This window comes from Amphibalanus amphitrite, unplaced genomic scaffold, assembly GCF_019059575.1.
Source record: "Amphibalanus amphitrite isolate SeventyFive unplaced genomic scaffold, NRLGWU_Aamphi_draft 001370F_arrow, whole genome shotgun sequence".
NCBI classification, from domain to species: Eukaryota; Metazoa; Arthropoda; class Thecostraca; order Balanomorpha; family Balanidae; genus Amphibalanus; species Amphibalanus amphitrite.
The window spans coordinates 36,680-63,817 of record NW_024882863.1 but is presented as its reverse complement, the minus strand read 5'-3'; the positions used below and the strand labels follow the sequence as shown (position 1 = coordinate 63,817).

Sequence of the window (27,138 nt, the reverse complement as noted above, 5' to 3'; positions counted from 1 at the left end):
CTGCCCCGGGCACTGGCGACCCACGCATCGATTTTATCACTTCTATTCATGCTAGCGATGCGGCTTTTGCGCCATGCGACGGCCCGCTTGATAACATAACACAGGCTTTATCGTGTGTTTTTATCTAGACTGTCCAGCAAAGTGGGCCGTTTTATACCGACATTAGTTGCCACTGTCACAAAAAAACTGGGTAAAATGGCCCACATTTCTCACAAACCTTTCCATATTGGAGCGGAATAAACATTGAGTTTGCACCTCTAGCATGATCGGCCGTGGCCGTGGCGTTTGCCGTGGTCGCGCTATGCGCTATCGTTACTAAGACTCTTGTAAAACACACACGTTCGAACTGATAACGTGGTATCAATCAGCTAACCAACAGCGCTTTGTAGCACAATGTGGGGAGGGGTAAAGAGGGCGGCAGTGGAAGGCGTGATAGGCACTCGATGTTGAGCTCGATGTTGAAGTGCTGGCGCCCTCGGCTTTCCCATGGAGGGAGGTTGTGGGGGGGGGGGGGCGAATTATCGTATCGAACATGAGTGCTCATCGTGCAATGCATCCATTGCTTAGGGTAGGTTTGATCAGGGGCGCGGGAACTACTTTCAGACTGGGGGGGGGGGGGGGGGGCACGCCATGATAGAGATCAACCTAGGGTACCCCCAAATCTACTTTTCTCACCGGTTTTAGGCCACTTATTTTTCATCCCTTGGCTTTTTCAACAAAAAAGAAAACATTTGCAAAAAGTGTGGTATTCCGTCTCAAAGCAGTGGGGGTACCGCCCCCACGGCCCCAGAGTTGGGGAGGGGCAAGCTGCCCCTACTGCCCCCCCCCCCCGGCTCCCGTGCCTATGTGTTTGATTTGCTGTGCTAGCATTATCTTGATTTCATTTCACCGACCTTTAAGGTCAAAGTTTTTTTTTTCGTTGTCACGGCATCTGTTACAGAATACGATCACGAGAATTATGGCATCATTCGACCGACTCGTCTGGTTCTTCTTGTATCTTACGTCATCCTCAGGTATACTCAAATTCAACTTTGAGTTTTGAATTGACATTTGTCAATAACAGAAATGACTTTGGTTAAGTTATATAAAAAACTGCACTTTATGTAACCTTACATCGGCAGTCACTGCCTCAACATCTAGTCTTTATACAAGACATGTCAACGCCGTCGATAAGCTATGACTCACAGAACGAAGCCGTTTCAAAACCACACAACGCTTAAATGCCATTTATTGCATTATAACGAAAATCCCCATGAGGCATACACGATATATCTTACATACCTACACATTCAGAAATTGTATAGACAATGTGTCCCTCAATGTCGCACTGTGTGAGGTAGATTGCCAGACAAAACAGACAAACAGTGGCTTATCTAAACACGGACAGTTTCGGACCTAGCTCGGAATATAACGATGTTTGCTATACCGTACATATAAATATCCAAACACGACTGTCACGGTCCCTGATAAAAACACCAAGCAATGTGCAACGCGAGCTCATGCGAACACACAATATCTGCATGGAAGTGACCTGCAGCTAAATACCCGCCCCATGTGTACACAATTGTCGTAAGAAAGGCAGCTGCTGGCTGACATACACATACTGCATAACAATCACAGTTCACACGCCTTGATTACAAAACAGAAGTCGCCTATGAGAATACGATTTCGATTGCCAGCATTCGAACCAAGTTCACAATGTAAATTTTAATGATCACAACGTGATCACCTCACCAAAGTATTCCAATAATCCTGACATGTCATTTGCATGACACATCCCTATCGCAACGACTTACAAATGGTAACAGACGTAAAACGCTTAGTATATAAATGGAGGCAGTGTGCCTTTGATGAAGCATCATACATGGCTTTCTGTTCCATATTTTGATTGCCTAAGGTAGGCCTGCAGCCTGCCACTCAACAACCTAAGGTCAAAGAGTCGCCATAAAGTTAGGTTTAAATCATAAATCCTCGAAGCCACCTGCTCTGAGTTCCTGAGCTTCACAAATCATGAGGTCTTTGTCTTTCAAACAGCGCCACCTGACTCATTGTGAGCAAAACGTTACCTTCTCTTCTTCTCTTCTTCGTTCCCTTCTCTTCTTATTCGTTGTCAACGTCATATCCTGTATTCTCGAAGCCCTCTCTCGCCTTCTCCACGTCATCGTTCTGTTTCTTCTCAACGTCATTTTCCCTCGTCTGGACGTTACTCTCTTCCTGCTCTAAGACGCCCTCCGTCCTATTCGTGCTACTCTTCCCACTATCCTCTTCCTTTCCCACCCCTTCTCCACTCTCATCTCTCTTCATCCCGTTTCCATTCTCTCCTCCATCTTGCGTTACCTCGGGACTCTCAACCATCACCACCTCTGCACTCTTATCCCCATGCCACCTTCCATGCATCTTCTGCCGCAACTTCACCAACCCCCACGTAACACCATGAAGGATGAAGATCACCAACACCGCACCAACCGCTACCCCTATCGTCAGACCCGGCTTCGCCCAGTCCAGGATGGGGTAGATGGCGGTGCTGCCATCTGGTCCAACTCCTCCACAGAAGTAGTAGATGATGGTGAAGAAGAGGTAGGTCAGGGCGAAGCTGAGCGGATAGAGAACGTGATGGTAGCGCCGAGGACTGCCGTGGATCAGCAGGTCCATGATGGCGTAGATGGTTGTGAACAGGTGAAGGTGGAGATCGGTGTAGTTGACGGCGACTGTGGAACGAGAGAGAAAGAGCGTCAGATAAGTCAGTGGAATACCTTTTTTACCTGCATAGTCTGATTCAATTTCATTAAAGGTAGTGTGCCACCTTTGAAAGATTTCCCGTTTTATTTTTCCTAGGATAAGAAGCTTCTGTTTTTACCTAATATCGCAAAAAAATAAAAAATGGGCCTGGAATAGTGCCTTTTTCGCCTAAAAGTTTATCGGTTTTTAGATATGTATAACAACTGTAGTGGGCTCACCTGCAAACAGGCGTCGGGCAACAATCGCGAATGCGGCGCACTTGTGACAATAAGCAAAGGTCATTATCGTGTTACGACCATACGACGTACGGGAATGAGTTATCAGCTGTCTAATCGTAGACAACACAATGTCGAGCCTTAAACTGTAAGCCTGTATTGGTATTGTTTCTTAAATTTGGCTGTCGAACATTAACCCTCGCCCGCACATGGGGGGGGGGGGGGGGTGGTTGCCACCCCCCCAGGTAGTCTTTCTGCTCTGCACTCAACATTTTTGGAGCTAGAAGGCTGATTTTTCGTATAGCTGCTCCTCTATCCTTTCTTGATGTCCACTGAAAATTTCAAGTTTCTGTGACCTTTGGTTTCGGAGATATGACCTTGTTTTTCAGGTCATGTCATGACCCAAATGGCCAATTCTCGACATCTTGCGTTGGCTATGGGCCTTGTGAGCTTTTGACACCTTGATTTCGGCCTTTTTTACCAGTCTTACCTCCCACCCATCATGGAACATGTTGTTCGACGATGTACAGATGTCAAGGTCAAGGTCAAGGTCAACCTAGGTCATCTAAGATAATTGCGTTTTAGGCAAGCGGAATTTACTTTTTGTGAAGTTTTTTGACTGCATTTTTGGTAAAAGCTTCTCAGATCATGATTTCATGTAATATGGACACATAAACAATCGGTGCACACATCAGTATACACACAGACACACACAGACATACAAACACATATAATTGACCTTGACCTAACTTGACCTGAAATGACCTCAGCAGCAAAAACCTGGTCGGGTAGTGTGAGAAAGAGGTTCTAGCTGGCTTGGCACCAGAAAACGGCATCGTTATCGGTATATGATAAGCAGCGCACTTGATATCCAACGGTGACCCAAAACAGCAACATTTTTTAGTTTGACCTGACCTGGAAGGTCAATGACTGACCTGAGAAGGTAAAACTGGGTATCATTGGATTCGTCTCTTCCCAAAGAATCTTTTTGGTCTTTACCGCTAAGCTCTATCTCGAACAGGAACGAAATGGCGCGGGGGGGTGGCAACCACCCCCCCCCCCCCCCATGTGCGTTCTAGGATGGGAAAATGGCATGTGCGGGCGAGGGTTAATTTGTGGTTTGAAATATGATTTTATGTAAAATAATTGATATGAAACAGCCGTCTCTTAAGTTATGACCCCATTACACCACACGCAAGTGGCAGAAATGACAATGATCAGCTGACGCATTTTTCTTGGCCGAAGTCAGAGCGCGCGGCCCGACGCACCACGCGTATTTGGAAATTCCGACCTCGACGAGCATCAGAAGCCACCTAACAGGCGTGTTCGAAACCGCAGGAGATGATGATGAACGGGTTTATCGAAACTTGATTGGATGAGCATATCGGTAATAGCGATTTTAGTGTGTGCATTTATTGTTCATAGTGGTGTGAAATGTGGTTGGGGTACGACCGACAACCCGTCGGGGCGAATTTCGCACTGGGGTACTCAAAATTTGAAGAATTTAAGACGTTTCCATAAGTTTTGAAGGTATGGATAAGTTCTAAAAATCCGGTTCTCCTTATCCGGGTCATTAACTCCATATGGTCCAAGAAAGCTGGCACACTACCTTTAAAGGTGAAATATTTACCCAATGTTATTAAGAGCAGAACGACCGTGAAATAATAAGTGACATAGAAGTTTGCCATTAGGTAATATATAATACTGAACGAGGCCGGTGTAAATAAATTTTCAAGACCGAGGTCCTTACTGGATTTTTGAACGAGGCCGAAGGCCGAGTTCAAAAATCAGTAAGGACTGAGGTCTTGAAAATTTATCACCGGCCGAGTTTGGTATGTATTTTACTGTATGCCAACGATAAATTTATTTTCTGGACCGAAGCTCTTAGCCGACTTAGGAACGAGACCATCCCAAAATGTTGGCTTTAGTGTATTCTGGTAATGCATTTTTGACCGTGGTCAATTTGCTTACACCAGTTATTACCACACCCCTCTGGCTAATGTATTTGAATAGGCCAGGCATACAGTAAATGTTTTTAGAGATATTGAGCAATTCAATTCTCAGTCATGGCGAATAATCCGAGTAAAAAAAAGTTTCCGAATTTAATTGTAAAAATCGATCGTTCTATCGCTTCCATCCAAAACACGTGAGAAAAAGGACTTATTTCGTTAAATTACCGTTCCAACCGTTCATCGAGGAATGCCACTCAGACTTCAACATTTTCACTTGGCTATCAGTGACGAATATGTGTGCACACAACGAACGACAAACTTTTTACACAATGAGTGAGAAATCTGTGTACATGAGACAAGGAACCAAGCGACGACAGTGGTGCCACCTACCGCTGAGCTGGGGAAACACAGTTGACCAGTAGAGAATGGTGACAAACGGCTCCATTGTGTGGGAAATATTCACTATCACCCAGTGGGTCTTGTACAGCAGCGGTGGACAAACGGGCTTTATTCCTGAAACACACATAAATGGTATTGTCAGTCATGAGTTACCAATGATAATTCACTGAAATCCTAGAACGGTTTTATCGTAGATTTATTGATTAAATCTTAGACACAGATAAGGATATATCCGTAAGAAGTACACCTTTTTACGCCTAATTTAGGCGGCAGTGCACACATTTCAGCAAAAGTGCTGGCGATTTTGACAGTACAGCATAGTCTGTCTATGGCGAACTGTCGAAATCGGTTGCACTTTTACTAAACTGTGTGCAATATGTCTATATTTGGGCGTAAAAAGGTGTAGTGATTGATCACATTCAGTTCACACACTTTGTACAATCGTCTTAACACAAAAACTTGACAACCCTGGTCATAGTGTTGTCAAAGCATGCTCTTACAAGTAAGCACGATGTTTTTTAACTTAATAACAGCTCGGCTCATGGTTGAAAAAAGGTTTCAAAAATAAAATCAAAACTGACTGCACAGTGCACATCCGACTCAGATCACTAATCATTAATTGCATGTATAACGACCCCAGCGAATCCCCTTTCCACTACCGTAGTGATGTCTGAAGGCCACGGTACAGGAGGCCGCCAGCTGTAGCGCCACATCCAGCATCGCCGTCATGTACGTCCACACGGTGAGGTAGATCATGAGGTAGGGCCTGACGTCGGGAGTCGACGTCACAATCAGAGCCACGAAGAAGCCCCAGAAGAAGCAGAAGACCAGAAGACGGTAGAGGAGGTACGGGACGCTGACCGTCTCACGTTTCTGCCACTGTGGGGGAGATTTGTGGTTAGACGGGTGGGGAGGGCAGATGTTCAGGTTGGTGCTGGGATTGTGAGTACGACGGCCTTATCAGTGAAACAGTCTAACCCAGATATCTAATCATTATTCAGGGCAAGCTTTGAAGCAGTAAACCTACATATGTAGAATCATAGAACTCTGTCGCATTTTTGAGACAGATTCTTCAAGCACACACACTAACCTATACCTGCCTAAAACAATTTCATTTCCACTCATATTTCGATGGTCGGTGTCCCATGAAATTAAAAACGATAAACGAAAAACTTCTTTTTTACAGTTCACCCCACTCCATTTACGAAATGCCCCTATGCATTTAAAAACAAATATAAGGTGGTGATTTAACACGCTCACGCTATTCACGGTGGTTACCTGGGCTGTTCCGAAGCTGGCCGGTCGGTGGTGGGTGAGACCGAACTTGCTCCATCGCAGTCGCAGTCGTGACGGCATTGTGATCACGTGACCTGGCCGTGCACCGCCGACCTTGACCGGGTCAGCCGGCGAGGCGACCAATCAGCGGACGCGATGACACCCTGAAAGAAATCACGTGATTTTTTGTTCTGTATATGACCCTGAATTTGGCGAATATTCAATTCCTGCTTCAATAATGCTAAATGCTTAGCATAGGTAGGTATAATTGCAATGCACATAAAAAGATAAAACGGTTAGGTCACCAATCAACATTAGTTAGAATATGCCATATGCGCATCCCGAATCCCGGTAAATAAGACATGTGGGCTGCTAGGCATAATACAAGCAAAATAGCGAGGTAAGCTAGGCAAACCGCCGACTACATAGGCATAAGTGTTCGAGGAGATATTACTCGCATCATCTCAGCTTTTTCTTTGTTGAATAACAAAATCCCATACTGTGTCATTTCTAAGAGGGCTTTGTCTGATGCTTTGTTTTCTTCGCTACCGTTTTATAAGACATCAGATATGCGACATGCGATAAGGTTTTATCGCAGATTAGTTCTCATCATGACACACTTCTGTAATCGGCAATGTTTTGCACATTAGCGCGCTATTAATTTGTTGACAAAGTAGGTTGCTATCAGTCGGTATTGTTTCTTCAGCCTCTGGATGAGACATGGGGACAGAAAGAAAGAAGGTCCTATCCTTGATCGTGTATTGTCTGTGTTTTTACACTTGGCGACATAACACTGAGCTGCGGATAGAGCGTAACGCAACGAGGTGGGGGGAGGGTTAACTCTGCCCCTGGGTCACCTAGCGACAAGAAGAGGTAAAAGGCGTTCGAAAGTTTGCAAACAAGTGTCATCAGAATCCACATTCCGCTTGCATCACATCTAGCATTTTAGCAACTACGGTGATCGTTCAGGATAGTGGACAGTGGTTGGTGTGACGTTTTGGCATTTTGCCCGTTGTCATTTTAGCAGTGCTTGTAAAAGTGAGGTATCATTTGCAATAGGTGGGCATCGATTATCGACCATATTGAAGACATAGCTAATGTTCGGTTTTATTTTTTTACCGATTTAAGAGCTGACTCAGCTCAACCTTCAGGCTTAGTTAGGCTAAGTCAGCAGCCAGTATTGACTGTTATGATACCACTTTGTGTTCGAACTCTGAGTTGTGATCTGTGCAAATCAACTATATTTATTTATCTCTTATCACAATAATGCGGCTCAGTTCAACGGCACTCGATATTGTCATATCAGCATCAACACTGACGGGATGTTCTCAATTCTCATGATGCATGACGCACTCGGACGATATCGTGCAGCTCAAGGGCCTGAAGGCTGTTTCATGTTTGCTGTCCCGTTGAGATTCGTCAGTAGTCGCAAGACTCGAACTTTTTGGTGGGATGGGTTACCCAATTGCTCAAACGATCGCCCAGCCGCTCAACTCGCCAAGTAGCCGCTCAGAAGGTCGCCAAGGCGCTCAAATTGGTCTACTCGGAGGGATCTTTACTGTTGGAGCTCCACTGTCCCCCGGTTGTCTGGTGAGGTGAACGATTACTCCAAACAGGGACCTATCAGTAATCACTGATTTAGAATGAGGATGGGTAACCACCGTCCACCGGCCAAGAGGTTTTCTGCATAGGTATCGAGAGGAAAGACGTTCACGTCTGCAATTCGCCTCTAATTGAAAATCTCGGGTCAAAGTAAGATAAAATCCAGTCAGGTTAGAAAGTTGACCAAAAATGGTCGTGTTACCTCCATATCACTTGATTCGCCAGCCCTTGAGAAGTTCATGGTGACCTCTCCGTCTCCTGACTCACCGAATTTAATTTATCCCATGGCATTAAATGACCTTCGACTTCAATTTTTACGCATTATGCGTTTGGAGAGATTCAGACTCATCATTCAAGATCAGGTCACCAGGTCAGGTCAAGCGATCTCACTTCAAGAAAAAGTGAGTAAGGGAGAGTAGGGCTGTCTGTTACGGGGGTATCGCTTGGGTAGTTACAGGGGTAGGCACAGGGGTCTGTTACAGCGGTAGGTATAGGTAGGTTAACCCTCGCCCGTATTGGTGTTTTTCCAGCCGCGAACGTATAAGGGGGGGGGGGGGGGGTCCCGTTGGACCCCCCCTTGCCGTTTCGCCCCTGATCGAGCTAGAGCTTCGCGGAAAAAAACGAGCGTGTTGCCCGTGACGAGAGGAAGCCAAAGATACCCAATTTTAAGGTCCTAGGTCATTGGTTGACCTTGCAGGTCAGGTCAATGACCCAAAAGTCGGGAAAATCGGGACCTGTTAGAATGTCGTAAGGTGTGGCTGCTATGAGGGTTTTCGGGGTGCTGATCACAAATATCATGTTAGTTTTGATCACAGATGATGTCTTCATGCATTTAGGTCAGGTCGGGTCAGGTCAGGTCAGGTCAGGTCAACCAGTAGGGGTCCTGCCGGGTATTCGTAGTAGGTGTCAACCGCCTCTGACAGCTTAGTAACATGTTACGAAGGCACCAAAACTACTTCGTAAACGTTCATATGGTTGTTTAATTCGAATTCAGCTCCAAAAAACTGGCCCAGAAACATGTAAAACTCGAAAAAGTGAGCCGAGGTAATCAAAGGTCAATGACCTGACCTGACCTTCAGGTGACCTTGACACCCACCCTAATGCATGGGACCAACATCATTTCAGATGTTTGAACGCTTGAAACCACGAAAAGACTGCAAACGCGCCGCTAATGCGAGCCGACATACGCCGAACCGTGATTCCGGCCAAACATTGTCTCGAAAAGTAGGTCACAGGTCAAAGGTCATTTGGGTCAGGGTCATGAAATTTTCAGGGTAGGTGTAAAATCGATCAACTCGAGGGTACTGAAAGTTTCGTCGCGATCGGCCGCTTTTTACGCGAGTTATTCGCCAAAAACTGAGGGGGGGGGTCCGTTCGACCCCCCCTATATGGGCGAGGGTTAAGTCGCTATGTAGGAGCACTGGGGATAATTCATAACTGCAAAATAATTTTTTGTTGGTCAATACTTTGGGATGACTTTCGGCAACACTATTCGTGCTAGAAAGCTGAATGTACGAGTATGTTCACAATATTAAACGTTCTTTTCTTTTGGAGGATTGTCAAGTGAAAAGCGCTAGCCTTCTCTCATGTTTCCAAACATTTGAGTTCAACCGTGTGACAGTCGGCCACCGCAGAGCCGGGTACCTATGTTGAAACATGACCGCCCAAGCATGCTTACATATAGCGTGCACCATTTAACCTCGGCGTGAATTTCATGCACAAACGCCGACCCTAGTACGTTAGTTCGGCAATGCATGGTGCCTCTAGCGTTCCAGGAAAGATAAATGTACCAAGAGGTTGAGCCATGGTAGATGAGCCTTTTCACGCCTGTGAAGTGCAGCAAGGGATTGTGCTTTAGATATTGTTCTAGAAGGAAAACATGTTTAGTGTTTACCACAAGGGAGAGTGAGACTTAGACGATCGGTTGCGATAAGATGGTTAATTATCGTTAATATTATCAAGAGACCGCGAAAAAGAAAGTGTGACATGCTACCCGACATCATCCGTCAGCTTAGGTACCGGTTATCCTCACAATTTTCAACTTACCCCGAAAATTTTGCTATGGTTTGTCTTTCACATAAAAGTGAACAGCCATACATAAACGATAAATTGCATGTGCTTTCTAAATGAATCAAGCTAGCATGTGACTAAATTTGGTACAATTTCGTTGCATAATTTGCACACTAAGTGCAGAATAAAAAGTACTAATAGCTCCACCCTCCCCTATCCTCCATAATTAGGGAAATAGCTAGTTACACGGACATTAAACGACCACTTTATAAACGCCATGAATGAACGTTATGCGGAGTGCATGAAGCATAGGTATCTTGGATTTTATATCGATGACCAGAAAAAGTTAAATTTTCTGACCTTATCAAGAGTCAATAGGAGGAACGGCTCCCATTAGAACGAAAGCCGCAAGTGCCCGGACAATCCGTGGACCGTAGGTACTAGCGTAATCGTAACTGTCGTAAGTACGAAACAATCTCAAACATTTACATGGCTTCCCGGTCTCTCTCTCTCTCTCTCTCTCTCTCTCTCTCTCTCTCTCTCTCTCTCTCTCTCTCTCTCTCTCTCTCTCTCTCTTCCCCCTCCCTCCCTCCTCTCACCTGTATCAGTCGCGTCTCTCCAGCGTTATGCACGCCTGTCACCGCCGAACTCCGTTCAACTGTTCTGCCACACGAACTCAGCGAGACTACTGGGCGTCAGGAGCCGCTCAGCTGGGCGCCCGGGGCGCCGGCGCCCCCACCAAGGACGCCCGACGTCCGTGGGCGCCGGAGAAGGGGTCGGGGAACCCAGGAGGCCACGGGACGGCCTCAGGGCCGCTGAATCACAGACAGGAAGCGGAGATAATCGTCGGGATGGAACCGGAAGGAGACGGGATAGAAAGAGAGAGGGATGCCAGATGAAGAGTGATAGAAAATCGCTTCAGCACTCAGCGAATCTGGTGAGTCTAGAAAGGAATGGTGATTAAACCCAGATGAAGAAGTTGAAAGAATCAATTTGGTTGGTCAGAATAGACGGCTAGGTGATTATGACAATCAAATCCGTCCGAGACGCAGTAATACAGGAGGAAGCGCACCTGTAGCAGGTTAGCACAAACAGAAGACTAGCAGGTTTGTAGTTCGAAATAGGGAGCACTGAACACTAAAAACTAGCCATAGCACTAAAAACTGCCGCCCATGGCACGCCGCAGGCACTGACGGTAACGCGTATCAGTCGCTCATAGGTCGTCGGCATAGAGCGATAACGCATGACGGGCTGAGGGGCAGACGGGAGTAAGTCACCGTCCTAGGTGCCGAGCTGTGAGTCATACCTATACGTCTACCGACGTCCAACGGAAAAAGCGAGCAACTCACCGCCCTATGCTCCGGGCAGTATGTCTATATGTATATTGTCTATACGTCTACCACCAGCAAAAGGGTCTACCAATACATTACGGGATTTATGTATAGTTGTCATTTTGTCCTATAAAAGGACAAATGCAGTGTGCATATAAGTATGAAAAACTGAGCGTGTTATTATTGAACTGAAGTCTGAACCAACCGCTTTTTAAGTGGGTTAGGGTAGGGTGTGTGGTTGCGTCGATAATATAGGCCATCGACGTGCCCAAAACTCAGCGTAATCACCGTTTTATCAGATAGGCTGACGTGGGTCGACGGGCATTCGTCGAATCGAACACAGCAGTGCTCCACTACACACAGTACACTGTTTTTCCAGCTGATTTCTATTCATACGCAACCGACGTAACCGCTCACGGTCACTAAACCTAAACACAGGATAACCTTCAACGTATATTTACCACCAGTGTACCTTTGTGGTTGTTCAATCCGTATGCTGTGTACACATTGGTTGTCAAATATGTCCATTGTCTATTACATTCGATAGAAGGGACCAATCATTACGATGGATATGTGAAGCAATAAATAAGTTCAGAAGATGAACGGACAGAAGTGACTGAAAAGATGTGCGGCATGAGTAAAAAGAAGCATGGGAAAGGCGAAAACGTATCGCATAGTTCCAACATTTCGTGATAACTGGCGGGAAGACAACAGGTGCTCAACAGTCCGAAGAGCGCAAGTGCGATATGTTTGCATAGATACAGTTCCACCAAGGCTTACGTGTCATTTCGTTATTAACTGGCACGCTGTTGTGTAGGTTATAAAACAAACCGATAACGATAAGCACACGAAAAATAGGCCAACAATTAACATTAAGCAAATCAAAATAGCCCACTAAACCAGGTACAAGAGTAATACAAATTTCAGAAACGAAAACACTCCATGATTTCAGAAACAGTCACCTAAAGCAACTGATGTCTCACTGGCCCAAAAACACTTCCCAGAACCAATAACAGAAACTTTCCTGACATAAGCGACATACGTGCCGTAACAATGTGCATTTGCAATTCTGGCAAGCATATGCTCTAGCACTATCACTACATTCATGTCGACTATTAGAAGCTAGGAAGAAAGCCCTTGTCCGATAAACAGCTACAAATAGAACAACTACATACTTGGCACTACGCACATCCTACTACAATAAACATACACGCTTCTTGAGAGCAGCCCGATATTTGGGATGTCAACAGGTACGCAGCTTGCATATATTTTTATTTACTACCGCAGCCATTGACGTGTGTAGACGGAGCTAGCGGTACAAATAACAGGGTACAGCTTTGAGACATCGATTACATTGTGAACTAAATTGCTACAGTTGGCTGTTGGTTGGGGTAATGTTAATAATTTGAAACAAGTCCGGCAGCATCAAAGAGATGGCTCTTTAACATTTGGTGCAACTGAAAAAGCCCAGAACCCTAACCAAGAACAAAATTAACAGTTAAGTACCCATGAGAGCAAGTAACTTCACCACCGTCCATAATGGTAACTTTATACCATATTCAGCAGTGAATACCGAACAACTAAGAAGGAAAGCTGTTGGTAGATTCGTAATTACCTTTTTCAACAAGAATGTTTGACAATTGACATTGCGTTTCAAATAATAACTTTAGCAAAATGACCAAATGAGCTTGTAGAAATTGGTATAAGATGGCGAATTAAAACTGATGCATGTGTTGACTAACTACCCTCGCCTCGCTATTGCACCAAACAACTCCGACACGTTTCTCAAAAACATCTCGACACACGCACCAAAAATCTGACCATGACATAACCTGATCGTGACATTTCCCTGATATCTACAACAAAAGCAAAAACCCTTCATCCAACACACTCTGTGACCGTATTCACGCTCTAAACTGGGTCTTATACGGGTGATATGCAGTGATGCAATACTAGGAAGACACGGCTGGGAGTTTGTGACAGTAATTTGCTACGGGGATAGCTGCCTTGGAAACACATCTCGAACAGTGTCTTCAATTTCACCCTGTAGAATGTCACCCCGAGGGATGCAGGGTATCGCCCTTCAGCACGGAGCCTCCCCCTGGCCCATTTCGACCCCAAACTCACCTCGCTACACAGCGGGATGACTTTTCGGGTTCAAATCGCCACACAGGACGCCGTTCGCTCTTCAGGCCAGCGGCGATCCGTACCGGCCGTGAGAGGTACCACGAGCTTTCCGCCAGATAGGGGAACACTGGAGTGTCCCACGCCACCCACCCCGCCGTCACCGCCATTGGTGCTAATGCTGGTTTGATGATTGTGAGATGACGTGCTCCCGTTGGCAGTCTTGGACGCACCATTCTGATGACTGTAACTGGAAGTGGTGTCATCAGAACGACGGGGTATGCCACCGTTTTGGTGCTCGTGATGGTGATCGAGTCCCGTATGACTGTGGCCGTGGTGGTGACGATGGTGATGGGTTGGTGTTCCTCCGTCCTGCCTTCGTCCCTGCCCTCTCTCCTCGCCGTTCTCACTGAAGTGCGTCAGGTACCGCGCATCGTCCCCTGCTGTGGCGAGCAGAGCCTCTTCCTCCTTCCTCAGCCAGGCCGAGTTCCCCACACAAACATGCATCTCCCTGCGTTCATCATTGAGCGCAAACACAAACACGGGAAACAAACACTTCTCGCAATGCCTCTCCACTGAATGTCCTCGCTCTATAACGTGACGCACCAGTCGCGCCGTCTTCGCCGCAAACGCTGCGCCACATTCGCCACAGCTCAACCTCCACGGTCTTGGCGCAGTCAGATGCGACCCAGCCATAAGGGCAGCGACATTGCCCACACCCATCTTCCGAACTGTGTCGGTCACCACACAGCGATGCCACACTCCAGGCCGACCCTTTCTGCGACATCGCACGGCTGGTAGACGGCAGAGCGCACAGCGCGCGGCCAGGCCGTGTCCGGAGCGATAGGCGTGGTCCACACAGTCCTGCCAACCTGACGTATCGCGGGAGCACGTGTCACAAACGAAGGCAGGATGGGAGGGCCGGCGACGAGCGCTGCCGGAGGAGAGGCGGGGGTGGACAGCGTCCACCTCGTCCACTGTGGATAGTCCACTGGCAGTCTTCATACTCCCGTCACTGTTAACACTTCGTAACTCTAAAGGCTTGGTGGTTAGTAGGGGTTCAATAGTAGACCTGCTTGCTGCCAGACTTGAGCTTTCATTTGGTATCTGCCAAGTCGAGCTGAGGCGAGATTCAGAGGAAACCTGGTTAATACTTTCTGAGCCCTGGTGGTGATTTTGTGACGTGGATTCACTTCCGTGCTTAGCGTCATCGCGGCTGTCCTGAGCATCGGTAACGTATCTGTCATTTTTCTGCTCAGTTTTGTCCTCTAACCCACCGCACTTCTCACTGACTTCAGTGACGTCACTTTCACCAGACACTGCCCCGCCGTTCTCTTCATCAGACCAACTGATGACATCATCACCTCGCCAGTGTCTGACGTCACCACTGGACCTGTATTCGAGGAGGTCGGCGGAGTCGGTGGCTGCCTCTGCCGCCACTGTGATGAAACTGCTGGAGGTGGCAGCGGTGTATGGTTCCGTGATTGGTTGGGCCATAACTGGGTCAACTAGCGTGACCCAGGTCAGGTCACCGCTCGGGCGCGGTGATTACGGCCGGTTCACGTTTGTCCGATGTCATGGCAAGCAGTAGTGGAGCATAGAGCTGAAAGCAAACAGAAAAGCATACCTACGGTTAATGTTTAGTGTGGGTATCATTAGAAAGCTAGGACCTATAGCATACACTAGCATGGATATACAGAGGCTTAAATACAACTCGCACCAATCACTAAAAGGCCACAACCACACAATAGGACACAATAAGGCCACAGCCGCAAAACATGACACACACGGTTGGACTTAACAAACGCCACTTATTCGAGCCCTACCTATAATAAATTGCTACAACATGCGTCAAACGAAACAGCACGGGAATGTCTTCAATCACACGCACTCTCAGCACACTCGGCACGAGACTGAGACTCACGCACTGCGTCCCTGCACCTCACCAAAGGTGCGGTGTAATGAGACACCTGTGGTCTGTGACCAACGTATTGACAGGGAATCTGGGCTGTGCGACGTGTGTGTGCTCGTGGGAAAAGAAAGACAAGGGGTGAGGGTGAAAGTGAGGGTGAAGGAAAGGGAGGCAAAAAAGAACTCAGAAACATACGACGAATAAGTGATAATGGCAATTCGTGTTATATTGATTAAAACTGATACAATGGGTTTAACAAACAGTGAACTTAATGTAGGATTCATTATGTTGTTTATGAGGCCAACCTGTCAGTATGTAAAAGTGTAGACAGAATAAATATACCGTTTTGGTACATTTATTACATTATTTGGTACATTTGGTAATGCGCATCTTGGTACATCGATCAAATATTGCCAAAGCAGACTGAAATGAAAGCCTGGCCTAAAATTGCGGTTGAAATACCTGAGCCCGATTCTTGAGGCAAACCGAGGTACAAATTATTCAAGCCGTTTTTGTTGCGCTCTCTGGGGGTAACTCTCGACAAAATCTGAGAATAGCGTCGGGAATCAGTAACTGGATTCTACGTGACAAGGCTGGAGAGAAAACTGGAAATTGTGCGCTATTCTGTGGTGGCTAAATGTTTTCTTTTATTCAAGATAGAATGAGCTCTGAGGTCAACTGGCTTGTGGATAATACTTCATTGGGTATTTTATTAGGCACATTTCTCATAAGCGCCAAAGTGTGATGGTTTGATCAATGCAGGGTCAACTCAAACCAGAAGATCTGAATGTTCCCAAGCTCTCATAAATTCAGTAGAGCCTTTCTCTGGGATAAAATTCAACATTTGGATCTGTTCCAATGCTAAAATATGACATCCTGGAGCTAAAAATGATTTAACATTGACATTTCAATTTCAATAATTATTTGCTCTCTGAGGTAAAAGCAATGGTGTAGGGCCCTACTTTATACTGGCCCTGTGGGGTTAAAAGTTTCAAGTTGTGTGGTGTCGGATGACCAGTTGGTGAACTCTGGATGACCATACTACAGAGTACAGATGGTTGAGGGCTAACTGATTTTATAGATGAGATGGTGATTTCAGGCCATTCAGGGCCATTTAAACACTGAATGCTTTAACACTACCCACTAAGGTCATTGGCAATTAGAAAAACGGCAATAAGTGGATGAATTACTCTGTGACCTTTAGAATTTCCCATTTCAAGCATCCATGCAAACTGAAATAAATACAGGTACAGTCACCAGCACTTGCTACTAATCACCTCGTTTTTGCTCAATAGTTTGAAGACCGATCAATTCTCAGTCGAGCAAGATACGTCAAACGATCGGTTCGGTCCTCCGATTTTCGAATATCTAACTTGTTTTTGTATGTTCGAAGCATTTTAGGATGAGGAGCCAAAAAAACGTCTTTTCTGCCCTAAAGTTGCCCCAAGAAGTCGTAGAACCTAGCCCCGCCACTGATCCACAGACCACTAGTGCCATCTCTTGTCAGCCGAACAAACCGCAGAAGTAAATAATGTCACGTGACCTTTGCACACGCTACAATTACTACGCAGTTGTAGTGGGGGAAGCGGGGCGGAGGCGTGGAGAGGGACGCGATCGGTCGGCTGGGGTCAGGTCGCCGAGGTCAGAGGTCATCCGCCGGAGGGTGTTTGGGCGGTTGGGCCGTGTGGGCTGGGGCCTGCGGAGTGGGGAGCGCCTGGACCTGTCTGGAAACAAGTTCTACAGCGCTGTGGCAGTCGAGAATATTGTGAGAAAAGAGAGAGAGAGAGAGGAGAGAGAGGGAGAGGGAGAGAGGGAGAGAGAAGGAGAAAGGGAGAGAGATAGAGAGAGAGAGAGAGAGAGAGAGAGAGAGAGAGAGAGAGAGAGAGAGAGAGAGAGAGAGAGAGAGAGAGAGAGAGAGAGAGAGAGAGAGAGAGAGAGAGAGAGAGAGAGAGAGAGAGAGAGAGAGAGAGAAAGAAGAAAGACTGGAGGGAAGGGATAAGGACGGGAGGAGAGAAAACAGAGACAGAAAAGGAAAACCAGGGAGGGTAAAATGAGAGAGAAGGTAATGGGTAAATCAGTGAGGGGAGCGAGAGAGAAAATATTTAAATGTGTCAGCTTGTTTCGTATGTAAAATGTAAATTTGCTTTCCATCATTTCAGCTTCGGATTGGAAATTAAATCTTAGCATCCTTATGATAAACAAACGCTGACGGGATGGGGACGTTTTTATGGTCGTCGTTGGCAGCTCGGCACTAATGGGGATGATGTTGAGGGTTTCGCAAATATTTCATAAAAGAGATGCTATTTTTTGCATCACCTATTAAACATTTTTTTTACGTTTGCTATGAAAATGTTAGGCCCAGTTCCTTCAAGATCAGCTCCACGACTCCAAAGCTTACAACAGGAGCTAGCTAACATAACAATTCACCCGAGCCGTGATGATGGCATGAACTTTCCGTCGAGTGCTGAGGGGGGGGGGGGTGTTTCATCCGTCTAACTCAGCTCCTGGGCCACGTTGCGACACGCGGTAAGCGGCAATCGAAAGAGCGTCAAAAATAAGAAGGAAAACACTCGGTCATTTTAAGGTCAGAGCAAAGGTCAGGTCACCAGAGTTCATCAAAGATCAAATTTTGTCGATTTCAACGATTTTAAACACCCGACGACTAACTCTGGAACCAATAGAGCTACAGCGCCGTGCATGGAAAAGCGCATTCGATAGCTCTTTTAACGCTCTTTCGCCAACATATCCTCAAATTTGACCTCAGATCAACGGTTTAGCCCTCAGAGGGCACCGCTCTGATTGACTTCAAATTTGACCTCAGATCACCGCTCTAGCACGTCTCTGTCAAATCAAAAGTTATAGTAAAAAAAAACTGCTGAAGACCTTTCATGACCTGAGATGACCTCAGGGGCACACAAAGGGGGCACAGGTGCAATTTCCCGATTCAGAGTGTCATGTTTACATATGAACCGATGTTTGAGAGGGTGTAGAACGACATTCGGCCAAAAGAGGCTCATTTCAATTTTCTCCCATTGATTTATATGGAGCAGTCGTAAAATTGAACTGATCTTAGGTCACAACTCACAGATATAGAAAAAAAATCCGAGATATCCATTTTATACAAACTGTTACCCTAAGCAAGTACTGAAAGTTTAAAAGTGATCGCTCAGTCGGTGTAGCCACAGCGAGCTTTCTAACTTTTTCTGAGGTAAGGTCACTTAACGTTACCTGGTGACCTGACCTTGAATGACCGGGGTCTGAAATTTTCATAGCATGTGCGAAAAAGATGTCGGAGCGGGTGTATCTAAAACAGCGGCGCTACGCGTCGCCGTTTTTTTTTTTAGATATTCGCTAAAAACCTAGGAGGGGGGCGTAAAAACTCCCCCCAGGACGGCGCGGATCAAACGGCCCCTGAGACCTCGGGATGGTGCCCCTGAGACCTTGGGATGGTGCCCCTGAGACTTCGAGATGGTGCCCCCTCAGACCCGGGGAGAGTGCTCCTTCAGAACTCGGATTTCGGAAAAGTGCCGCTGGAAACTTGGAATGGTGCCCCCGGAGACTACGAGATGGTGCCTCCAGACCTCGCGATGGTGCCGCCGGAGACCTCGGGATGGTGCCCCGGACCCTCAAGATGGTGCCCTCTCCGACCTTGGGATGGTGCTCGCGGAGAACTCGGGATAGTGCCAGCTGAGAACTCGAGATGGTGCCCCGCGGACCTCGGGATGGAAATAAATGGACAATATTAAACTAAAAACTAAAAAACTAAACTTAACTAAAAACACGAGGTGAGGGACAGAAATGGGCCTCCGGGAGACCCCGAAAACGGTACCCTATTCCGATAGACCTGGATGGTGCCCCCTTAGGAGACCTCTGGGTTAAAGGTAGTGTGCCAGCTTTCCTGGACCGTATGGAGTTAATGGCCCAGATAAGGAGGACCGGATTTTTAGAACTTATCCATACCTTCAAAACCCATGGAAACGTCTTAAATTCTTCAAATTTTGAGTACCCCAGTGCGAAATTCGCCCCGACGGGTTGTCGGTCGTACCCCAACCACATTTCACACCACTATGAACAATAAATGCACACACTGAAATCGCTATTACCGATAGGCTCATCCAATCAAGTTTCGATAAACCCGTTCATCATCATCTCCTGCGGTTTCGAACACGCCTGTTAGGTGGTGCGGTAGACCGCGCCCAAAGCCAGGGCCCCGGTAACGTGAGGCAGCCGAGTCGGGGCAGCGTGCGCTGACCCAAGCCGGGGCCGCGCGTCCTCCCGGTGTCATGTGATAGCCCGGGGCTGCCCGCGGGGATGCGGTAGACCGCGCCCAAAGCCACGGCCCCGGCTTGGGTCAGCGCACGCTGCCCCGACTCGGCTACCTCACGTTACCGGGGCCCTGGCTTTGGGCGCGGATTCTGCTCATATCTTCGTGGTGCGGTGGTGGTGCGTCGGGCCTCGCGCTCTGACTTCGGCCAAGAAAAATGCGTCAGCTGATCATTGTCATTTCTGCCACTTTCATGTGGTGAGATGGGGTCATAACTTTAGAGACGGCTGTTTCATATCAATTATTTTACATAGAATAATATTTCAAACCATAAATTAATGTTCGACAGCCAAATTAAAGAAATAATACCAATACAGGCTTACAGTTTAAATTCGACATTGTGTTGTCTACGATCAAACAGCTGATAACTCATTCCCGTACGTCGTAACTCTATAATGACCTTTGCTTATTGTCACATGTGCGCCGCATTCGTGATTGTTGCCGACGCCTGTTTGCAGGTCAGCCCACTATAATTGTTATACATATCGAAAAACCGATAAACTTTTAGGCGAAAAAAGCACTATTTTAGGCCCATTTTTGATTTTTTTTTTGCGATATTAGGTAAAAACAGAACCTTCTTATCCTAGGAAAAATAAAATGGGAAATCATTCGAAGGTGGCACACTACCTTTAAAGCTCCCGTCGGTGACTTCCGTGATGAATAAAAAAAAAAACTCCGTGATGGGCCCCGGGAGACCCAAGGGGGGGGGGGTGGAGAATGGCCCCCATGCCCCCCGTCTGGATCCGCCACTGAAATGATCTGACCCAAGACCTTACCTAAAAACGACCAAAAGCCTTCCTTCATTGTCCGAAAACCGCTGACAGTTGATAGCTCAATGACTCAATGACACTAGAGCCGTGCATAAGGAGGCGTGAAAACACTCTCCTCATCTCGATCCATTACGAGATGACCATGTCAGGGCGTGAGAAAGGTGTTCTCAAAATAGATGACACTGTATGAATGAGTAAATAATTCGCGCCCCGTTGTGTTATTGGCGGACCCTACCACCTGATGGGGTGGTGCAGCCGTTTCGTCCTCCACCTAAGATCTCGGAAAGTTACCGACCGATTTTGAAAATTCGAAGAACGTTCGATAGCCCCACCAGGGAACTACCTTGTTACCAGGTTTCGTTGACTTAGGTGCAACCCATGATGTCACAGGTCAGGTCAAATGTTGCATTTTTTCACCGATTTAGTCTAAGGAATGCGTTACAGTCAGTTAACACATCAAATAAAAGGCATGTTATCGAAAAAATCGATGGAGCGTGGCTGCCCAATACATATGTTGCCTAAAGAGGTCACTGATGCCAGGTCAGGTCACAGAGGTCAGGTCACTAAGGGTCACAATATGAACCCAACTATGCTAATTGCTAGGGTCACGTGATACATGTTTTATGGTCAATTTTACATTTAAAATTCAATGGTGTGGGCTACACGGCCATTGGGGCCGGTTTAGATTGCGTTCTGGTGGAGGTCAGGTCAAGGTCAGCTCAAAAAGGTTAAATTTCAGAGTTTATATTTTGCATAAAAGGGGTATCTATTCGATGCAGCTCATCACGGGAAATCCAATGGTGGTCTTTGGCTTGCTCTGTGTGTTCTGTGACGGCTAAAAATTGAGTTTGAAAATTTTACGTAATACATTTTGAGTAGTGTTTTTTTGCCATAACTTTGCTAAAAATGGAGCTATCGAGTTTAAGTTTGGCATATCTAGAGCAAATAGCTCTATAACATATATTCCAGCTTTAATTTTGAATGTTGTTGGTATTTCCGGGGTGTTATACTTCTATAGTTTTGATGGTCGAACTAAATTTTTGTTTAGAAATCAGAGTTAGCAGTTTTGTGGTGCTGTTTATTTTACATTTTTTTATCTTGAATATTTTTTGTTATCTTCAAAACTGTAAGCGTGACACCTCTTCCCGCTAAACCTTTTATTGGGTCGAAAATGACAGAATATGACGTCACTCTGACGTCATTTGTGACTGATCTTTTATAAGAGCTCTGGAAAAATTTGGTCACAAGGTGTAAAAATGATGCCCGGAGGGGTCTTGAAAGTTTGGTGGCGACCTACGCTATACTTAAGAGATATCGACTGAAAAGGAGAGGGGGCTGTTTCGCGCCCCCTCCCCCCCCCCCAACGGGGCTCGAGGCTTTCAGTTGCTGCTCTCACATAACTCTTGGTTATATTGCAACGTAGTGGAATTGCAAGTGGCAACTGGCAATATAAGCTTCCTGCCAGCGCCGGACCCGAGTTTAAACATGCAGGCTGAATTTTAACATTTGACTTTAAAATTTTTACCGTTGAGCTTTGTAGAAGTTGTATGCTCCTTTTTTGGTCCATCACAGCGGGCTTGTGTGTCATTTGTCAATCAAAAATCGAAGTAAAAACTTTTTATTGGGTCTGGTTATCTCGCCAAATTCTTAACTGAATCGTTTTGTAGCTTTTGATTGGGCACTGCCCACGTTGTCTGTCAAACTTTTTGTGTCAACGAGAAGAGGTTGCTGACATCGTTTGTCGCGGTTAGATAATACCAATCCACGTCCCAGTGTGGCTGCTCGATCGCACTTTCCCTGGCCCACCTCTCCCACCAGGCTAGGTTTTGCCCGGCACAGCCCGCACAGCCGTCGTCTCAGTGCCTCGGGCGGTGACCCGTTCAAAAGGGCTCACAATTCGTATGGTGCCGTGGCTCTCAAACCAACACAGAACGGTGAAACGCACAGGCTAACCTTCCATATAAGGCGAACGGCTGATTCTGGCGCCGGGGCTTCATTCATGCTAAGGCGCCCAATCACAGCGCCGCATTTCAGTAAGTGTCGGGCGCAAAAGCTGCTATGCTCCGCCCCTCCATCACGTGACCCTGCCCTCACGTGGCCTCAGTCACGTGGTGTTTCCACTTCTTGGCGCATGGTGGCGCTAGTCTCGCAAGGGCGGTGGTAGCTTGCTCCCCCGCCGTCCGGGGGTGATGGGTAGCAAGTGCTGGTGACTGTACGTAAGATATTCATATTCATATTCACGTGTATTTGGGCAATCCCGAATAAGCTTCAGGCTATTCCTACCCATCGTCAACAGATTAAAAAGGGAATAAAAACAGGAGGACAAGCCTCACACACACGTCTCACACACTCTAAAATGCACTCACTCATCAGCCTCCGGACTTATCTCCGCAAAGGAGCTCGGCTCGCCCCAGCGTTTCTCCTAAGGTAACATTTCAACTGCCTTGAGAAGGGGGCACCTGGGAGGTGGCGAAGGTTTAGTGGTAGCGTGTTATAGAGGGCAGGTGCACGGATCGAAAAGCGGCGCCTCCCCATTTCAGTTCGGGATCGAGCGACAAAGAGGTCACTGTCCTGTCTTGTGGGTCGCTCGTGCACATCACCCACAGTCCGGAGCACACAGGCGAGCGAGTCTGGTTCGCCAGAACGGAGAACTTTGTGAGTGAGAGTGATTGTGTGGAACCTGCCTAGATCCGCAGCTGACAGCCAGCCAAGCCGTTGGTGTAAGTCTGATACATGGTCGTATTTTTTGCGGCCGAAAATGACTTTAGCGGCGAAGTTTAATATTTTTTGAATCCTAGACGTATTGAGCTGCGAGCCGTTACCGTACACTGCCAGGCAGTAGCGGATCTGAGACAGGACCAGAGCGTTTACTAGAGTGGCTAGAACACCGGCTGGCAGGCTGTGCCTCAGATGTGACAGACCAGTTAGGATTCCGAAACAGCGTTTACTGACGAGCGCGATATGCGAATTCCAACTTAAGGTGCGGTCGAAGACAAGTCCGAGATTTTTTACTTCTGAGCAAGGGACTAAGAGATGGTCGCGAAATTTTACACTGAATTGGGGAACGGTGCGCAAATTTTGTTTGCTTCCAAACAGCATCAGCTGTGTTTTCTCAGCGTTCACCTTCAAGCCGTTGAATCTGAACCAATTATCAAGACAGCTCAGGACACGTTCCAAACGAGCGATAGTGTCTTTTAACTGAGCTTTAGGACCACTGACCAAGAGCTGGGTGTCGTCCGCATATTGGACCACCAGGGCGTCCTCCGCGAAAAGGTTAAGGTCATTGGCAAATACGCTGAAAAGTAGGGGGCCCAGCGCAGATCCCTGAAACACGCCGATGCTGTTTGGAAGCTTTGAGGATATTTTAGAGGTACCCATGCGGTCAGTGAGGCTGACGCTTTGGGTGTGATTAGAGTGTCAAAGTGAAATGAACAGTGGCAAACAGACAGAAAGTCAGAGGAGGCATGGCATGAGTAGCCTTTGAATTTGAGCTTTTGTTCACTGAACTGAAGCCTCTGACCCTTTCAAACATTCAGCTCAAGCAGGTGCACAAAGATAGAGGACACTGATCCATCTGATGCTGACTGGCCATCAGTGCTGCACTGCAAGCTGAAACAGTCTTCTACGGCAAATTCCCATCATGGTCAACTAAACCCATTCAATGGTTTTATTGGATGTTCTTTGTAATATAATTTGCTACATACCTACTTAAAACATTAAACACTATCGCACCTTTGCATTGGATGCATAATTGTGCCAAAGCTCATTAGAGCAACTAAACAATGCTCTAAACATTTTTATGATTTATTGGAAACAAATCTTTCTTTTTTCGACTTCATGGAAAGCTTTAGGGCTAAAACACAGCCCTCAGATGTGCAATTAGTCATGGCCCTGTTTCACCGGTGATAGCAGCACGCTGCTTTTACACGTGTCAAATTGGGTTTCCATGGAAACATCAACAGGCCCATTGCTCCAACACTACCACAAGTGTGACGTCAGCTCGCGCAATTTGATAGCAGCGTGGTAGCAGCGTCCCGTGAAACACCGCCCATGTCTCATTCCTCCCATAGAAATATCGGTATTAGTATATATTAGGTCCGAGTGGACAATTGTGACGCTGTTGATACAAATATGTAACAGCAAAAAAAATAGGTTTTAGGTTAGGTTAGGTTGTAGGTTTGTAGGTTTTAGGGTGGTAGGTTTGTAGGTTAGGTTAGGTTAGGTTAGGTTGTTAGGTTAGGTTGTAGGTTTGTGTAGGTTGTAGGTTGTAGGTTGGTAGGTTGTAGGTAAATAGGTAAGGTTAGGTCAGGTTTGATTATGTTTTCTTTTATTTCCAGGACATATAAGTATCATTTTTGGATTCAGGATGTCAAATTATGTAAGAATATGAAAAGTTTATCTTTTAACAGGCACTCGGACTTAATGTATACTTTTACCGAAATATCTTGGATTCTTTGCTCAGAACTCACAAGGACAAGCTTAGTTGTTAACAATAAATCTGTCTCGTATGTGATATAATGTAGGTATTTCAATTTTGATGGGAGAATGAACTGAGCACCAACATGCACACAGTCTGTATCAGTATAAGACATTATATCAGTGACTTGGATCAAACTAAAGCTTAGGTGGTAACTGGTAAGCCAGTACCCTGTTTCAAGGCACAATGCTACAGCAAGCTGTAGCCATGTATTGGGCTTCAAATTAGCAAACTTCAACTTGAATACTTGCAACACTGGAGGGCCAAGGCAAATTTGGCTCAAACACTGCACCGACACAGCAGTGTAGGCCGTAGCGCAGCGTGTTGCAGCTTCAGGCCTTGAAACAGGGCCCAGTGTTAGGGTAGAAGAAGAGGTTAGGGTAAAGTCATGTAAATGTTACATTGTAAGGATATATTTTATTTGATATTAAAATTATCAATTAACATTTGCCACATGTGAAGTTTCAGGTTGGCTCACGGTCTTTGACTCAAGTACCTATTCAAACGGTAGAGTTGAGTGTTGACTGACGCCCCTATCAAAACTTCAAAGACGATTCATTGGCGAATTCGCTATCTCCTATCAAAATTAGCCATGTCTTACTAGCCAATTAGCCAATTAGCCATGTCTGAGTGTTTTATTTACATCCCCAATCCGCGTATTTACAAATTGCAACCGATCTCCGCCGTGGGGTAAGGTGGGCAGGGGTTTTCACACTACGGCTGCGGTTGAACTACCGTCTGTGGTAGAAACTTCAGGACGATGGCGCGTTTCATACGAAATGTGGCGCAATGTTTGTTTGCTTCCGAACTTGTACTGTTATTGCTGTGAATTCTTGAAGTGGGAGTGTTCCAATAACAATTTGTGGATTATTTGAGTTTCTTTATATAAACATAGAATAGTATTATGAAACATTGTGTGGAAACTGCAAATACTGATATGATCAATTACTTAGTTTGGGAATTGATACACATTTTATAGATTTGTCTGGCAAATGGTGTAACAAACCTCAAGCCTATCATGATCTGAAGCTGTTGTAACAAATCAAAATTGCTTTGATGTTACGTAGTACCTTGTTGGAAAGACTGGAGCATGGTTCAAGATGATGTGTAAAAATTCAAGATTTGTGGGAAAGCTTGTGACTGAAGAATGAAAACAGTTCAATATGATGGCTCAATCAAACATGGAAATGGACAACAAAAGTAGAGTTTCAACATTCCAGCATGTGAGAATAACTTCAGAAATTCATAATTCTTGTAGTATTGCATTCTTCTTATGTACAGTTATAGGTTTTGCTAGGGTATTTAAAATTCATTGTGTCAGTTGAGATATAGATGGATTGCGGACAAATTTTAGAATCATTGCATGGTAGCTAGGTATAAGGTACTTGTTCGGTAAAAAGGTATGTGATGAATGCCATGAGAAGGTTTTTTATGATTTAATATATGGTCGTTGTTGTACCTACAAAAATGCAAGCTTACTAGCAACTAGTTTCTGAATCAAATCGAAAGTGTTTGCCATGAATGTTAATATGTACCTGCAAAGTATGTTAATAAATTTGTGTGATGTTGACCAGAGAGCTTTATCATCTGGGCATTTATGTCGCTTCTTACATTAGGTGTTAAGCATAGTAATTACGGATGAACTTTGTGCCAATATCTTCAATGCACAATGTATGTAGCATGTCTACAACCCTCACTGATCCTGCTATAGCTATAGGCATTTGGCACCAGCAAGACCAAGGGCATGAACTTCACAGTTGCTCAACCTTTTGTCATGTAACACCAGTCACTTTTTTATAGTGCACATAGCAGTGCACACAACAATGTGCAGAGGGCCTACACAAAAACAGCATGATTAGTGTGCACTATGCACAGGATTGTACCCTGATAATTTGAATATTTTGATCACTCAACAGTCAACAGTCAGGAGATAACTATTAAATATCACATTTATTATACATCACTTGTCAAACAAGAGCATGATGATTGATGACACACATTTTGACAA

The 27,138-nt window shown here is 45.9% G+C and overlaps 2 protein-coding genes across 2 annotated transcripts; both read right to left on the bottom strand.

Annotated features, from left to right (window-relative positions):
* Positions 1-1,214: 1,214 nt before the first annotated feature.
* LOC122372531 (protein rolling stone-like) lies at positions 1,215-11,368 on the bottom strand. The gene is made up of 6 exons (XM_043349776.1): positions 11,265-11,368; positions 10,792-10,877; positions 6,584-6,744; positions 5,965-6,184; positions 5,297-5,419; positions 1,215-2,708 (listed from the first exon to the last, which is right to left on the bottom strand). Exons 3-6 carry the CDS (start codon positions 6,659-6,661, stop codon positions 2,101-2,103), a joined length of 1,029 nt encoding a protein of 342 aa, XP_043205711.1. The 5' UTR covers positions 6,662-6,744; positions 10,792-10,877; positions 11,265-11,368; the 3' UTR covers positions 1,215-2,100.
* Positions 11,369-11,963: 595 nt separating this feature from the next.
* LOC122372544 lies at positions 11,964-25,454 on the bottom strand. The gene is made up of 2 exons (XM_043349843.1): positions 25,378-25,454; positions 11,964-15,097 (listed from the first exon to the last, which is right to left on the bottom strand). The coding sequence occupies exon 2, from the start codon at positions 14,650-14,652 to the stop codon at positions 13,681-13,683; it is 972 nt and encodes a 323-aa protein (XP_043205778.1). The 5' UTR covers positions 14,653-15,097; positions 25,378-25,454; the 3' UTR covers positions 11,964-13,680.
* Between the last annotated feature and the right edge of the window lie 1,684 nt (positions 25,455-27,138).